Source organism: Achroia grisella, unplaced genomic scaffold (genome assembly GCF_030625045.1).
Source record: "Achroia grisella isolate CSIRO2021 unplaced genomic scaffold, CSIRO_AGI_Agris_v1 utg546, whole genome shotgun sequence".
Taxonomy (NCBI): Eukaryota; Metazoa; Arthropoda; class Insecta; order Lepidoptera; family Pyralidae; genus Achroia; species Achroia grisella.
Genome location: NW_026712931.1, coordinates 3,196,110 through 3,214,092, shown reverse-complemented (window position 1 = coordinate 3,214,092; position 17,983 = coordinate 3,196,110). Strand labels below are relative to the sequence as shown.

Below are 17,983 nucleotides of genomic sequence, written 5' to 3'. Positions count from 1 at the left end.
AGTTGTATTATCCAGTTGTAGTCGCAAAATATAAAAATGAGAAAAGACTGATTACACATTTGTATCTCTTGAATTTTTCCGTTACTTCAGACATTCAGGTATTCAGAGCATTATCAAATTTAACAAATCAAGGATCCTAAAATTTGTGTAATTAACCGAACTTGTCTTTATTTATATTTTTCTTATACTAATGGAAATAGCAAACAATCAGACGGTCCACCTGGTAAGAAACAATACCACGGACATCACGACATCATGTGACATGCTACATGTAACATGCATTATCTCACGCTACAACTGAAATACATTTCATTAAGCAAGCTGCTTGACGTGTTTAGAAAAAGATTACAACTTAATTGTTAAATTTCATAAGTTTGGCTCTAAAACTTATGAAATTTAACGATAAGTTGTATTCTTTTTCAATATTAGGCTAACCAGGGCAAATTAACTGAAATATCAGTATCGTATCAAAGTTTGGCAGAGTGGTAATAATAGCAAATGATTATTAAGTGTTAAACCTAAGATTTTTATTTTTATCTGTATATTTTTGTATGAGTGCATCGTACTACGTGATATGATTCATTATTGCAATGTAGCAAATTTTATTTGGTATGTATTGGTATGTGGTTTAGGTAGTTAAATAGCAGTATCACAGAGCGGTTGCTTGTTACGGACGACGCGACGCATGCGTCCAACAGACATCGATTTAGAACCTCTTGTCAAAAATATAACCACATGTAATAAAATGTTCAGTTTACCAATAATTCTTCTAATAAGTTACAAAATATTAATGAAGTTACTGCGATCACAGACTAAAGATTTTAACAAAGGTAAGCCAATAATTTTACGGTAATGAAAATAAAATTATTTTAATAACATACCTATTGATTTCCGCTTTGATTATGATAAGAAAAGATAATGAAATCTATTTGGTATAGTTGTATGATTCTATTGTTTATATCAGTGATAGTAAATTACAATGGACTAAGCCAAAGTTCGAACCTTTAGCAGTGTCGTCATACTAGAAACGTGCTCGTCAGGCAGGAAAAAGCCTTCAGTTATTTGCATAATAAGATTGCATAGTTTTCTTTTAATGGATGATAAACTGATGATGCACTCGTCTGTCGTTAACAGCTTACGCTGAAGGGGTACTAATGGAGGATGATAGAACGATCATGAGGGCAGATCAGTGAGCCTATCGTAAGAAAATCACTAGGAGTTTATTATTATGATTTTCAGGGAGAATCTAAGGAGGTTAACCTGCAATATACGAATTTGAATGTTATGTAATAATATAATTAACAAAATAATATCAACAATGTAAGTAGGTACTAAGTGTACGATAGAATTTTATATAACTAGCCGCCGCCGCCAATTCTTCCGCAAAAAATAAAAAAAATTTAATGATGTAACCCAAAATATATAATAAAAAAAAGTTTCATCCTGCTACTTTCAATAACGACGAATTTTAAGGGTAAAATTTTTACAAACTTTGAAATATATATTTAATAAACGGCAATAAAAATAACTTTCAAGCTTCTAGCATAAAAAGGAACGATACTTGCATACAATATTTAATCTCCCCTTGCAACGCCTTACAACCCATTTTCTTTATTTATATTTAATCAACAGCTTAAAAAGTTTCAAGCTTATAGTTTTAAAAATGACGATACCGTATGTATAATATTGTACAACCTTTCATCTCCTTTTCCATAGGGTTACATTAAAAAGTAGTCTATGTAGTGTAGAGCCTAAAGTACCAAATTTTATTTACTTCGATTTAGAAGTTTTTGTTTAAATGCGAGACAGACAGACATAATTATTTTCGCATTTATTATATTAGTAAGGAAGGATAAGATAGGATATAGGATAAGGTTAGGAAGGATATTAATAAATCAATATCTGTAAATAAATTGTATAATAAGGATAAGGATAAAAAAATGTGTTTGAAATTTATATTAAATAATTAGTATTTATGTTTATATTTTAAGTTTTACTGTAGGTATATTATTGTTGTCTGGATGAAAAATTGTTCGTCAATCGTTTTAGTAGTTATAAGAGCCATATCCATTCGTAATAAAGTCGGATTATTCATTTAATTAAAATTATTACACCTATATATGATTTGTTGTCGAATTAGTTTTTAACTTCTTTTTTTTATTTAGAAACTACTGTTTTACAGTAATAAAAAGAAGCCTACCCTACAAGGCATATTTAAAGTAGTTACCTACTCAGTCAAGTGGATGTGTGTGGACACACCACAGTATGTGTGTATAAAAATTTATCTAATATTATAAATAATATTGAGGCTCAATATTCTTTCGTATGTCGTCATATTCACATTCAATAAAATTAGACGGATAAGGTGTCGACTCGGAAGAATCTGAATACCTATATACGTATACAAATGTATCTAGATTTATGATATTATTAATTTAAATAACATTAATAACTAGTCCCAAGTCATACAGAGTTTGTTTATGTATTCTAGAGAACTGATAAAATACTTATTCAAGTATTAATTCAAATGTATTTACATGTTTGTAAATAAATACTTAAATATTTTATATATATATATATATATATCAGTGAATGATTCAGTCAGTATGTAATTATTGATAATTTGTCTAAATATATAATATTTAGACAATATATGGTTAGTGTACTTACAATGATATTCAATGCACAACATGATTCTTTGTTACACAAGGAAGGAGCTGACTAGAATGGAATCGCCAAAGAAACATTTTTCGTTTATGTCTATAACAATATTTCGGTGTGCTAAACCAGCAGACTACCGACGAGTCCAATTATTTACTCAACCTATTTTTTATGTTTCTGACACACAATATCAGACTCTTAAGTTTCTCTATACACATATGACTTCGTAGGGCGAGAACGCTAATACTTAAAAGAGATAACTCTAATGCATTTTTAGGGGAATATTGATTTCATAACATATCAAAACACTTGTCCGTATATCAAAAATCTCACCGCCATTGATTACATGCATCATCTGATATTTGTAGTCAATAATATTCGAATACAGTAACTCCTTAAAACATATGCTCATTAAACGACAAATATACTACGTATACGTGTACTATATATACATATGTCAATCGCGTTGCATTTTTTGTAAAACGACAAATATAGACTAGTAGCGCTGAAGACATGTATAACTTTATTTTACATCAACGAGAATTGAAGAAGTGTAAATGTTATAAAAAATCTCACAGTAGATAATTTATTTTTGGGTTGCCAAAGTGTCATGATAAAGTTATACAATACATCTGTAAAACTTAAAATAGTCCGTGACATATCTATTTGTTGTTTTACGAACGATGCAGTTAACACAACATACATGTGGTCAGTATTAGATCGTTTGTCGGTGTGGAACAGCATCTCTCAATACTCTCTATGTCGACTTCATAAATCATTATTAGCTAAAATATTGTTAGATAATTTGTATGGCAACTTTTATAATAAACGTGTTTACGTAATAGTTGTATAGTAGTGCTGAGAACTAATAGCGATAGTAGTAAATTCTTTTATAATACAATTTTAGGTGGATAGGTGGTTTATTGAATAGTTGGCTTGCATTAGTGACGATGAAGCTAGCACTCTTGTTCATAGTGGTGTATTTTTTCCACTGCAAAGGTGCCGTGGTCACGAAGAACGAGGAACAATTAGTTATCAACAATAGACCTATTATTGGAGTTTTATCCCAGGAACAATCTTACCATCTTCAAGAAAAATACAGTGAAGATAATTACACCAGTTATATCGCAGCCTCGTATGTGAAGGCTATCGAATCAGCTGGAGGAAGAGTTGTACCTATTTTGTAAGTATACTTATGCAATAAAAGTCCTCTATACTTGTCTACATATATCTAGTTCCTTGCAAAAGAAAAACTGAACCCTCAAGTCTTATGATTAGGTAGCATTAATGTGGAATATATTTTTTTTATGTATTTTGAATAGTAATCAAGCCAACGGCCTATTTGATGGTTACATATTTACCTACCTTTCAAAATAAGCACAACCTATAAAGCATGCTACTGCTACTAGCATAAAAGTCTTCTCTGTGTCACCGAGAGACATAGTAAGAATATCATGTTTTTAAAGTAACGAATGATAACGCCAAATTGGTAACGGCAAACAGATACTAACTATAACTATACTATAGTTTTATGGTAAAAATAATGATTCGATATTGTAATTGCTTTTTTGTTGTAGGATAGGAAAAAATCGTGGGTACTATAGGGAATTAATGAGCAAGATAAATGGGTAAGTGTTTATTTCTTAATTAATAATATATTTTGATGTTCACTGTAGAATATTTATGGAGTTGCGAATCATGAGAACCAACTTGTTATACTTGTACGCAAGATATTTTAGATATTTCGAGTTATATATATATATTTCATATAAAAATAAGAAAGCTTTAATTATTGTACCACATTGTCATAAATGCGGAATAGAAATGAAAACTTATCCCATCAGAAACAAAACATTTGACTGATATTGAAAGTGCGTCACTACCGTGATAGATGAATCTAGATATGTCATAGTGATAAGTCCCTTTATAATATCTGATATATGATAAGATAAAGATGATGCAAACAAAATATTAAAATATTGCAGTATCAGTATACCTATCATTATAATATAAGAGTAATATAATACAAGTAAACATATTCGTAGGTATTTTAAAGATACAGTAAAATTTATACGAAATAAAATTTCCAAAGTTATATGTATTAATAATGTATTTCATTTATTATCAAAAAGAAATATGAATTTGAAAACGAAATTTAGGACAAAAAAATATATCTATATTATTATAAATTACAATTGATGACATTTATTGTAATTCTTTGTTTTGCGCTATGCATTATAACAAAAAGTGTATTTTGTATGACGGTGTGGTTATATAATTATTAAGGTACCTAATACTTGTCAGGTTTTTTAAATAGTTTATGTAACGTTTTTAAAGCAGCAGATAATTTGCAGGTGGAATAAAAATTGTATAATAAATACATAGTACGCTTCTTAATAAGACGAATATGTAAATGATCATAATGTTAATGAAACAAAATCTACAGGTTTCTGACCGGATAAATGGTTAATCTAATTATATTTGATTAAAGTGTGCTATTCCCTGGTGGAGCGACATACTTCAATCAGTCCAACGGTTATGCGGATGCTGGACAACATATCTATGAGATAGCACAAGAGTTTAATGATGCTGATGATTATTTCCCTATATTTGGGACTTGCCTTGGTTTCGAGTTACTCATTATACTCGCATCAGGTCGCGGGGAAAAAGAAAACAGAATTACATGCAATTCTACTTTGAGTCGTTCACTTAACTTTATTGATGGTAAGAAAATATTTAATATTGTATAAATAAAGTCATATATCAGCAGTCAACATTAATTTTTCAGTGCATACTGACTCTACTGCCGTATTCAAACACTAACTGTGTCACAAAAACAACAGATGGTACACTACATTTTGTTCTAAACATAATATGTAAGCTAATCCAAGTAGTCTGTATAACTCAGTTTTATAATAGAGAATCATATTGTTTTTAAAGTTTATAATAATAATAATATAGCCATTTTACTCCAAAGTTGGGGTACATTTTGTTGTTTACAAAATGTACAAAGGCACACCGAGTTGCGGAACATTTTGTTGTTAACAAAATGTCCGCAACTCGGTGTGCCTTTTGACATAGGCCTCCTCCAGCTCTCTGCATAGAACTGTGTCTTTCGCAGCCCTGTTCCGGAACGGCCCCAGAATCAGGTTTATGACCTCTTTCATGCATTTTATTTGGCAACTCTGTTTTCTGGTCCCGTTTCTAGGATATGAGAGGGTCACTTGCTTGCTCCATTTATTTATTTAGCATCTTACCCAGTCTAATACCATCTTAAATGGTCTATTATGAAGAGTACATCTGTTACTTTTGTTATCTGTCTGATATTCCATTTTTTTGACATTTTGCCAGTCTGTCCCTATGATTCTCAGAGACCATGTTTCACATCCATAATTTATACAAGGCAGGATACTGGAGTTGTAAGTTTCACTCTATATGTGCTTGCACTTCACAATTTCTTTCAGGGACCAGTATTTCTTCTAACCAATTGCCATTCTTCTGTTTATTTCCATGTACAATTAACTTTAAGCCAGATAGCCCGTGGTGAAGTTGGATTGCTACTTGTAAAATGCCTACGCATTATCTGGGTACACTATGGAACTTGGGAATTTCAGATTTTCCTACTACAAAAGCGAACGCAATTATGTGGCCTACTTATTATCACAATAAAAGTAATTTATTTGTTTTGTTTCAGATTTACGTGATACTAAAATGTACAAAAATACACCACAGGATATCGTTAATTTATTAGCCACTAAGGACATAACAGTTAACTACCATCAATATTGCATAGTTGACGCGGTTAGTTTTCTACATATAACCTCATGTATAAATAATTATAACGGTACAAGTAATGTTAATAGGAAACGCGAAAGACTTTTTTGTAACATGTCTAGGTTGGTCACTGTATTAAGTACCTGTATATATTCATAATGCATCCATTGTTGTGAAAAAGAAACGGCTAATACCCAACTTAAAAGTATTAACGTAACACTACTATAAGGTTCTGTTTATTATGTTTAATTTTCGCATTGGCCATTAGTTTCCTCGCAACCTGGAGCGAAACAGCCCCACAGATAGAACACACTGATTTTTCAAGTGAGTCCATGGAAAGGAAAAGTTGATGACTTTTTAATCATTATTTAAAAAGAAAACTCTATAAATTATCTCTATAAATAGAACTGCAAATAAATGTTCAGTGCAAGTAAAATAGCATCTACTGATCCATATTAGTGACCAAAAATTAATATTTGAATTCAATATACATAAATAGCTAAAAATATAAAAGGATATGAAATGACATTACTATCAAAATATATTTTCTTTATCAGATCATAAAACTAAGTAATGGTTCGTAACTATCATTTTATGTGGTACAAATTAATTAACATATACTATTGGACATCATGTAAAGCGTTTTTATATCCTCTTAGACTAAATTTTTGTAACCTGGCATAACATACTATGAGTATTTATTTATAGTATGTATTGTACACCTTTCTTAAGAAAAGCAGAGATTATTTACCTTAGTTCATAGTTTAGTCTTCCGTATCAAAACTACTACCTATTTCGTTTTTTCTATTTAATAAGGCTATAGTTTGTAAAAATCTGTATCTATGAAATTAAATATGTTATGTATGTTTCTATGCATGAAATAATATATTATTTTTGTTGTAGAATTTACATGCCTACGATTTGAACAAAAATTGGCTAGTAACATCTTATTCGAATGATAATAACGGACTAAAATTTATCGCTACAATTGAAAATAAAAGGTGAGATATTTTAAGTAATATACTCGTTTTATCTATTTGTAATTAGGTTTCAAATTCATACTCGTATCTAAATAAAACTAATTCGAATGTAGTAGTATTAGTAGTGTGTAATGGAACCCTTTTCGACTACAAGAAATGAAGGACGTTCTCAAATAAACTGTATTTTTTAAGTGACTTCCGAAGTCATTCCTACAGTAACCGATTTTGATGATTCTTCATTTATTTAAAAGCCGGTAATTCTCATGTGGTCCACCATCTGACTAATACGAGTTAACGTTAACACTACGATTGAAATAGTTGTTTTCTTACCCTGTATACTGTGTAGAAGGAAAGATGGTGACGCAAGAATGGATGTATTTCTAATAAATGTTTTTAGGTTTAGTGTTTATATAGTATTGAGAACATGTGTAAATATTTTTTAGATATCCATTTTACGGCGTGCAGTTTCACCCCGAGAAGGTTTCTTTCGAATGGAAGGAGTCAAAGAACTATCCACATTCATCAGAAGCAGTGCGAGCAAACCGACATTTCATGGATTTCTTCTTGAATGAATGTAGAAAGAGTTCTCATGCATTTAAGAGTGTGGATGAAGAGAGAGATCACCTGATTTATAACTATGAACCCTTTTTTACCGGAAAGGTTGGCAGTCAATATGAGCAATGTTACTTCTTCGAACCTAGACATCGTCAACATTTGACAGTTTAGTACCTGTTAATCATAAAATAATTATAAAATATTATATAATATAATTTTTATAAGAATGTTATTTATATTAAATTTAGTAAATTATACTACTGTTGTAACATATTTGATATTATACAATTTATTTCCAGATGTTTATTTATTTAATCTTACTTCCTCACAAATATTATAAATGCAAAAAGTAACTCTGTCTGTCTCACTTCACGCCAAAATTACTAAACCGATATAAATGAATATAACGATAGTCTAGACCCTGAGAAAGGACATATGCTAAATCAAAGGGCTGGAAGGGGAAACCAAAGTTTGTACAAAAATATCGTAATTTTTAAAGCTAGAGTCGCAGTTTATTTTTTAGGCTGTTGATTAAATATAAATAAAGAAAAAAGGTTGTAAGTTGAAAGGGGAGACGAAAGATTATGGAAGTATGGAAGTATAATTCTTTGTATTTTTTGGGTTAAATAATAGTTAATAAACTACTTTTTCTTCATTTGGTCAAACTCACTATTCCTGTGCATACTATTCCTGTCCTGGCACTGTGCCTTTATATATTTATTATAAACAAAAAATAGTGTACTATTTAGGATGAGATAGAAAATGAAAATAAATACAGTAAGACTCAGGTTAACACTGTTTCGTTAAGCGCTGTTTCGGTTTAGGGCTCCGTTATTTCATTCCGGGGAAACTCCGAAATTGTACGCAGCGCTAGGTTTCGCAATATTTAAATAACAGAAAGACGTGGAGGAAATAGTTCAAGAAACGAAAGAAAGAGTTACAAATGTTTATACTTGGACTCTTTGATAATATTGTAAGGCATCGCTGTTTCGTTTAGCGCTGTAACTTATTGGAACGTATCTCCTGCGTTAAGCGGGGTCTTACAGTGTTGATTAAATACATAGCAAACTCACATATAGTTTGCATAATTCACTTTGGATCAGCCTCGCCTTTTCCCGTTACTCGGGGTCGGCTTTTCTAATACTGGGGCGCCATACATTTCGCTGGTAAGCATCATCTTTTGACAGGCCCAACTCCTTCATGTCCCTATGGACATTAGTCAACCAGGTAGTTGGTGGCCTGCCTCGCCCTCTTTTTTTGTAGCCATGGAAAGGCACTTTATTACAATTTGGTTTTCAGGTTTACGCAGAATATGTCCATACCATCTAAGTCTACATTCTCTAAGCTTTTCGGTAATAGGTACCACACCGAAACGGCTCCTTACATGCTCGTTTCGGACTTTATCTCTAAGCGTAATTCCACCTGCCCAACGAAGCATACGCATTTCAGTAGTATGTAGTTTTTGCTCATGTACTTGCTTAGTAGCCCAGGTTTCTCTACCGTATAGTAGACCTGTTCTAACTGTTTTTTTTATAGACCTTGCCTTTTGTTTTTATTGGCATTTTTGGGTCACACACCCCCGTGAGTTCGCTCCATTTACTCCACCCAGACGTTGTTCTATGAGTAATGTCAGTTGTAATCGTGCCATCTTCTGAAATAACAGAAGTCAGGTATTTGAACTTGCTTACTCTTGGTAGGATTTTTCCGTCTAGCTTCAGTTCAGTGTTTGTTGTACTAGATTTGTCGGGGCCGAAGTTGAACGCCATATATTCCGTATTAGTTCTACTAATGCGCAATCCACCAGACTCGAAAGCTTTTCTCCACAGATCTAAACTGTCCTGTGTTTCTTGTTTACTTTCCGATATCAAAACCACATCATCTGCAGAAAAGAGGTTATACGGTACTGGATTCAGAATGTTCTCTGTGAGGTAGTTCATTACTATATTAAATAGTAAAGGGCTCAGAGCGCTGCCTTGATGGACCCCCACTTCAACATTAAAGCTCTTAGATACACCTGCCGGACTTCTGACACTGGTTTGTACATTTACATTAGAAAACTAAATCTCATCCAAATTTTTTCAGTTTTGACAATAAAATTTGAAAACGATGTGCAATGCCTCCATAGACTAAAAAATCCTATGTGATGTTGTCCTATAAATCGTGTTGTGTCTAATAGACAATTACTTCTTAGTAGGCTAAGTGTTTTCTTCATCTGTCTAGAGATTACAGTGAAAATAGTATCAAATTTCGTTGCGAGGTATAAAAGAAGAAACTGGAGAAATTGACAGACAAACAGCAACTTTTCTTTATGCTATTTATAAACAAGGAAATATAAAATTTAACAATATTATAAAATATTTATATTTATTTTAATTAAAAAAAAACTTGTCAGATATTAATACCTACTTATCTTGTGAATTGAACAGATAAATTGATGATATTATTTAATTATCTGATAACCATATGTATGTTGTGACTACCATTGTCAAAAGAACAGTAAATAAATAAAAATAATTACAGATATAATATTATATTAAGGTTTAATTTGATAATATGCTATTTAAAGCTGCTATTTAAATATATAGACGTACACATAAAATGACTAAGTTTATAAATACATAATAATATTAGTCAACTATATAAAACAATATACTCTATCTTAAATTCCTGTTTTCACAGGAAATACAGAAATTAGGTTGTGATTGTGATATGTCGTATAGTCCTCCGGAATACAAGATATACATTATTAAGATATCAAACTGAACGCATACATACATAATGTTTTTCATGTTCTTCAAGTAACTGATCTTTGGTTTGGACGTGGTAAAAGACATTACGTGATTTCATTTTTATCTTTATATAAAAAAAACGTGATCCGAAAACTTACGTTAACTAACTTTAACGTTAATTAACTGTTTATCTGTTTATGTGTTACGACTTCACGTAAAACGGCTGGATTCATTAGAATGAAAGGCTCACAGAATGTGTTGTTAAACTAGATATGCACGCTAAAAAAATTAGAGTAAACAATTACAAACTAAAAATAATTTAATTACTTCAATGTTTAACCATATAGGAGATCATTTTATAGATAAATTATTTATTGTTATCGTTTAATTGTCATCCATTGTCACATGGGTTGATCGATCTATAAATGTACCGTGTAGGTAGCTACAATGGCCCTTGCCTACTAGTAACAAAATAAATTAAAATTAAATGTGTTTGGCGATCTGCAATCTGTCGATGGAAACTTCCTCTTTTTGTGCTACACATAAAACAGTACAAATTACAAACCATATCTGCCACACACATACAGTACGTAGACTTGTAACATTTACAATTTTTATTATTGGCAAATATTTATAATTTTATAGATAATACAATCTTCATAGTGTTAAATCTTTTTAATTATAAACAATAATAATAATAATAATTGTTTTTATAAACGAAAATGTGAGATAATAATAATATTTATTTATAACTTTTAATCTGACTTAAAATCTTTGCATGAATGTTATCATGATTAGATAAGTAATATTTTGTTGCTATTGGTAATTTTAGTATTTGTTGGTAATTTAATTATCTTAATATATATTTTTTTACATTTATCAATTGTAGTGTATTTAATTTAGATGTTAGACTCAATCATCTAATTCTCATCAAATTATCAATTTTATGCCAAATGTCTCAAACATGATTAATTATTTAAAATGTTTTAAGTTACCTACTTTGTCGTTAAATATTTATAGCCGACGTTTAAATAAAATGCGCTGACTGCGTCTGTGTTTTCAGGCTTAGTTCCACAATCGGCAGGATCGTCAGGATGTTTTCATCATCCTGACAGTCCTGCTGTTGGTAAGTATAGCTCAGTAATAGATCACGCTGCTGGTCCCACCAAAAACAGAACATAAGCTTCATGCGACGAATATTCGGCTTTGTGAAGGATGTTGATGGTGGGCCGGGCAGAACCATGACTTTTGCGCTTGGGGTTGTCATAACGAATCCACTTTTCAAATAGCCCTTCCTTATTTGGCGAGAAAAAGAAGTCCCCGCAGAAACACTTCACCTGGTACGAAATTAGTTTGAAACAATATTTGGTACTGTTGTATATGTTTTAACCAAATGATACAAGCTATTTAAGACGGCAACATACTGTAGGTTTTAGTTGGAAGGCATTGCAAACTGGAGTATTGAAACATACACATACATACTTGGCGGCCTCTTGATCGAAACGCTCATTAATTCAAGTAACCTTAGTAACCGTCGTCGCCTATATACATAAACATCACTACTAAGTAAAAACACCTTCTTTAATGAACCTATTTCGATATATCATATAGTAAAGATCTAAAAAATACTAATCTTCTATTCTTACGCAATATGGTCCGAGCGGTAAACATCAAATGATCAAAGACTAGATAAAAGATAACAACTAATTAACTTATTAGTGTGATTTTAGCAACATATTGATAATGATGTCTACATATATATATATATAGGAGTACATTTAGTGAATGAATATACATACTGTTCGGGAAAGTTATTAGGATGAGGTTAATATTATTGTTGACAGTGATATATTTGTTCCAATGCGAAGGTGCTGCTACCCTTCGCAACAATGATCTGCCGATAATCAATGATAGGCCTATTATTGGAGTCCTATCTCAGGAACAATCCGCCTACCTTCACACTAAATATCCTGTAGAGAATTATACAAGCTACATCGCTGCTTCCTACGTTAAAGATGTTGAAGCTTCTGGAGCGAGAGTTGTGCCTTTACTGTAAGTGATTTATTTTTATTAGAAATTCTAGAGCACTAAATATAATTCGCGATTTTTTTAAATTAATTTAGGGCTTATAGTCTATTTTATATGAAATATTATTAAGATCCGTATTTGTAATAGTAGTAGTATAATAGTAATAGTAGTATTTGTAATATACTGGATATAAATATAGATTTTTTTTTATTGTTATTGAAGTATTAATGATTGTAAACTACTAATAACTGTGTTTGATTTGAAAAGAATTGTAAGATTTTTTATTTTTAGAATTGGGAAGAGTCGTGAGTATTATAGAGAAATGATGAGCAAACTAAACGGGTAAGTGAAATTCCCTAATATTTACTATCAAATTATTAAGAGTTTTCTTTAGGTTATTGGAATGGCAAACATGCTGTCGGTACACTTGATAGCAAGCGATAATCGTATTGCCATTTCAGAAAATTAAGATGTCATGCCTTTTATCCTGTAATTTCACTGTCCAATCGCATTCTAAAAACTAAACACAGAATACAAAGGCAAAAATAGGTGAAACTATGGTAAATTCCATATAACAATCTCTCTGGTTAATAAGTAATTTTGTTCACTATATATTCTTTGTGTACTATATTTCATTATAATGTTATTAAATATTTATATTATGTTTAATAACATAATATTTTTAATTGTGTATTCAGAATACTTTTGCCCGGTGGAGCGACATTTTTAAATCGGACTAACGGTTATGGCGACGCTGGGCAACACATCTATGAAATAGCACAAGAATTAAACGATGCCGGGCAATACTTCCCTATATTTGGAACCTGTCTTGGATTTGAGCTTCTAATCTTACTCGCATCAGGCCGTGGCAAAGAGGAAAATAGGATAAGGTGTTACTCTTTTGAAAATCTTCCTCTTGATTTCACCGATGGTAAGACATTATGATTCTATGACAATAACATTGAAATTGACATAAAATTATTTTATTTAAAACACACTCTGTTCATATGTGCTTCATATTTTTCTGATACTGTAATAAATGAATAAAAATCTTCATCCCACGTACACTTAGATTGTGGATTGAACTAGCTGCTGAGGTTTTTTCTAGAGGCGAGACAATGGGGTTTTTCAAAATGGGTATATTAAGGTTTCTTAAAGGTCGGCAACGGCACGTGTTACCCCTGATGTTACAGACATCCACAGGTAACAGATTGGCCATATGCTTGATTGCCATCATATTTGTATAAAATAAAATAGGTATTATAATAAGTTGATACAATGGCGTCTAATTGTTACAGATTTCCGTGACAGTAAAATGTTTAAAGATGCGCCTGAGGATATTATCACACTCTTGGCAACAGAAGATGTGACAGTCAATGCCCATCAGTTCTGTATAGTTGACGAGGTTAGTGTCAGATTACATTATTTTGCAATATTACTCTGTCAATTGACATTTTATTTAATGTTTTTTTTTAATTCGATGATAATGAACCCGCCTGCGCTAACGGTTTACGCTGATGGAGCACCAATGGAGGATGATAAGATGAGCATGAGGTCTTGTCAATTAGTTGATCGTGACAAATCCACCATGAATTTATCACGATGGTTTCCAGGGGGCATCACTTGCAGGTCAACCTGACATGGTAAATTGCTAGCAATGGGATTATCAGTCCACATTACTAGCAATCCCCTACCCCTCAGTTAGGGGTACAAAATAGCCAGTATTTTTTGATGTATTTATTAAGTTTTTATCGATTAGAATGCAAGAAACAATCGTGTCGGGTTACAATGATGAGACCCTATGCGTGTACCTCGCTCTATACAAGTATTTATGTATGTCTTGAGATCTTAAAAATAATATACAATCTATAGATAATTACGACTCCTTAAGGAAATTATCGCCATAAGTTAGTTTGATCAAGTGATCGTTTTATTACATTGAATTTATATTTTAGAACCTGCAGGCTTATAACTTGGAAAATGACTGGCGTGCTACTTCTTATTCAGATGACGAATATGGAATAAAGTTCATTGCAACTATTGAACATAACAGGTAATATAAAATGTAACCATTCTAATGTTGTACCAAATATGAGGGCTACAAATTAGACGAAAGCAACAATTCTTTGCAAGTGTTAGGTACGAGATAAACTATTTTAGTTAGTTTATATACACACAGTATACATAAACGATCTTTTCAAAAGTAATTGTTAGTCAAGCCAAAAAAATTGCGTAGGTATATAGTCTTATATAGTATCTCACAACTGAGCCGTACTACAGACACGCCAAGGAAGATTTGTGATATTAGTAGACAATTATGTATTTTGTGATAATATTATCAGGTGGTGTGGTTTTCACAACAACTGCAAATGGCCTTGGTAACCAAGTGTTACGCATTCGAATTTTGTCAGTTGAGCAGGAGTTAATTTTTTAATATAATATTTTGTGAAGACTGAATGACATGTTATTTTTAAAAATTTGGTAATAAGTAATCATGGTGTTGTCAACCTGCGTCTGTTTACCTCTAGAACATACATACATGATAGTAAATTGTGTCCTCACAAACTTGAATATTTAACTATAGGTTGTACTATGGATATCTGGTTTATTTTTGAAATGAGTATTTATCCAAAAATATTTGTTTTAGGTATCCATTTTATGGTGTGCAATTCCATCCTGAGAAGAGTTCTTTTGAGTGGAAACTCTCCAAAAAATATCCACATTCTGTAAATGCTGTTGTAGCAAATAGGTACTTCATGAATTTCTTTGTTAAAGAATGTAGAAAGAGTGCCCATGCATTCAGGAGTGCCTCTGAAGAAAACAATTATATGATATATAACCATGAAGCCAAATTCACAGGAGTTCTTGGCAGTCAACATCATGAGATTTACTTTTTTGAGCCCAGAGGACCCGTCTCTAATTAAATGTGCGATGTTCATATAATACTGGCATGAATAAAATTATTTTGTCATTTATATATCTAGTGTTATTTTAATTTTGATTATCAAATATGTAATATAAATTGTAAGAAATTGTGGATGGAAATGTTTTGAATATACATAAAGAATTTCCAGGTCAAATAATCATTGAAAATTCATGGGCACATTTCCTGCTGTGCTGAAAATTATGTTCATATATTGTAGTATACCACTTTAGTCTCATACTAATTTAGCAATGATTGATGTTCATTTAAAGTACAGAGCAAGGAGCTTATGTTAGTACATAAAAATAAAAATTTATTTATTTATAAATCATCATTATTACATAGTATAAAACAAAGTCGCTGTCGTTGTCTGTACCTATGTATGCATAAATCTTTAAAAATACGCATCCGATTGTGAAGCGGTGTTTTTTAATAGATAGAGTGATTCTAGAGGTAGGTTTATATACATAATAATACAAAGTCGGGGCGAGTAGCTAGTATTAAGATAAACCTTGATTGGAAAATCATTTACAAACAACCATCTGCATTTGATGCTTGTCATGATTATTTAGGTAGTCTACAACAGCGGGAGCCGCCCTTCGATTGGGGTTGAAATAAATAAAAATGAATCCCTCTTATATATTTTACGTTTGAAATCTCTAGGATTATGCATCGGATTTAATTTTTGCAATCAGTTATGGCATGTCAACAGAAATATTGAATTTAACTTGTTTAAAAATAATGTAAATTAATAATATTATAATTTGTCGGTAATAATGTTTCAGTGGGTTTATTTGTACCTCGTGACGGCCACGGTGGTTAGGCGGTTAGCTACGCCACTTTACTTATGGTGATCACGGGTTTGATTCTTCGCACGGTGCAAAGATTTGTATTTATCAATATCATTGCTTGTACTGTTCTGGGTGTTTGCAGTGTATTATGTATGCATGTACAAGAAAATCTAAATATTTCCTAGTACGTTGGACCTAGGACGCTTTTTGGGACTAGAGGACGATGTGTGAATTATTATTATATATGTATAATCTATACATATAAATAAAATTGGAGTGTTTGTTTGTAATATTGGAATAATCGTTTTATATCATATGCATATGAATATAAATAAGTGTATGTACACACCAAAATAACATTTTTTACAACTTTTGTCTGTCTGTCTGTCTGTTTGTTCCGGCTAATCTCTGAAACAGCTAGACCGAATTTGACGGGACTTTTATTGACAGGTAGCTGGTGTAATAAGGAGTAACTTAGGCTACTTTTATTTTAGAAAATAAAGTTATATTCTACGCGGAAGAATTCGCGGGTACAGCTAGTAAAAAATAAAAATAAATGTATTGGACTAACACGACAGTATCTAAACTATATTATTTCCAAAAAACAACTTCAAATTTATTTTTGAAACAAATACATGCAATTTAATATGCCTAGATTTTCTAAGAATTGGTCAACGAATGCAGTTCATTGGACAATTCTTAGAAAATGAATCGTTGATAAAATATTCAAATTATTTGGACTTCTTTTGTTCTTCGAATAAAAATTAATTAAATATTTATGTATTCTATTTAGGTTCTCAAATATGATGGAATTGATTACTTCTATCATTGTCACCTGGGCATAAACAAAGAAAAAATAATATATCTACTTGATATTAAAACAACACCGTCCTCTGTGGATAAAAGGTAGGAGGTACAAGTTTGTTTTTTTTACTTTTTTACCGATTAAGTACTTTGTTTTTAAGTTGAAGCTTTTTATTGTGTATGTTTAACTGCTTATATAACAATAAGTCTACATTTTTTATACTGTGCTTTATTTATATTTTTATTTCCTACAAATATATTTAAGGGTTATCGACCTTATAGCCTTGACTTTACTTATACCTTTTATTTATTTTTGTTAGACAAACGACTTCGTATCTTGTTTATTGGAAAACGGTCTGTGACAGGGTGGAACGTGACAGAATTCTAATGAAGGTAACTATTTTCCAGGATATATTTTTTCGTATTTGCATATATTTATTTACCTTAATTATATCGGAAGAGAAGGTATTATCCTGTATTATAACCTGTTACATTTAATAAGAATATAGGTATATGAGTACTTAATGGTAAGTGTAAACTGACGAGGAGTTTTTTACTTGATTGAAACTTTTTAATGAAACTATTCAATAGGAGTAGAGTAAAAAATTAAAAATAATAATCGCAACATTTTTAAAATGTGGGTGTGTAATGAATTAATATAAAAATAGTTAATTTATTTGCAGATTTCCATTTTGTGTCTTAATTGTGGTCAGTTTAATTACTGTTTTGTCTAGTTTT

The 17,983-nt window shown here is 31.3% G+C and overlaps 3 protein-coding genes across 3 annotated transcripts; 2 read left to right on the top strand and 1 right to left on the bottom strand.

Moving 5' to 3' along the window:
• Positions 1 to 3,253: 3,253 nt before the first annotated feature.
• On the top strand, positions 3,254 to 8,143 carry LOC131848236 (gamma-glutamyl hydrolase A-like). Its single transcript, XM_059198028.1, has 7 exons — positions 3,254 to 3,369; positions 3,569 to 3,844; positions 4,239 to 4,289; positions 5,153 to 5,385; positions 6,356 to 6,462; positions 7,339 to 7,436; positions 7,859 to 8,143. The coding sequence occupies exons 1-7, from the start codon at positions 3,272 to 3,274 to the stop codon at positions 8,139 to 8,141; spliced, it is 1,146 nt and encodes a 381-aa protein (XP_059054011.1). The 5' UTR covers positions 3,254 to 3,271; the 3' UTR covers positions 8,142 to 8,143.
• Positions 8,144 to 9,487: 1,344 nt separating this feature from the next.
• Positions 9,488 to 9,907, bottom strand: LOC131848070 (uncharacterized). The gene has a single exon (XM_059197827.1). The coding sequence runs from the start codon at positions 9,905 to 9,907 to the stop codon at positions 9,488 to 9,490; it is 420 nt and encodes a 139-aa protein (XP_059053810.1).
• Positions 9,908 to 9,946: 39 nt separating this feature from the next.
• LOC131848068 (gamma-glutamyl hydrolase A-like) lies at positions 9,947 to 15,651 on the top strand. Its single transcript, XM_059197824.1, has 8 exons — positions 9,947 to 10,004; positions 11,763 to 11,825; positions 12,511 to 12,751; positions 13,019 to 13,069; positions 13,426 to 13,658; positions 14,026 to 14,132; positions 14,683 to 14,780; positions 15,375 to 15,651. The coding sequence occupies exons 1-8, from the start codon at positions 9,947 to 9,949 to the stop codon at positions 15,649 to 15,651; spliced, it is 1,128 nt and encodes a 375-aa protein (XP_059053807.1).
• The last annotated feature ends 2,332 nt before the right edge of the window (positions 15,652 to 17,983 follow it).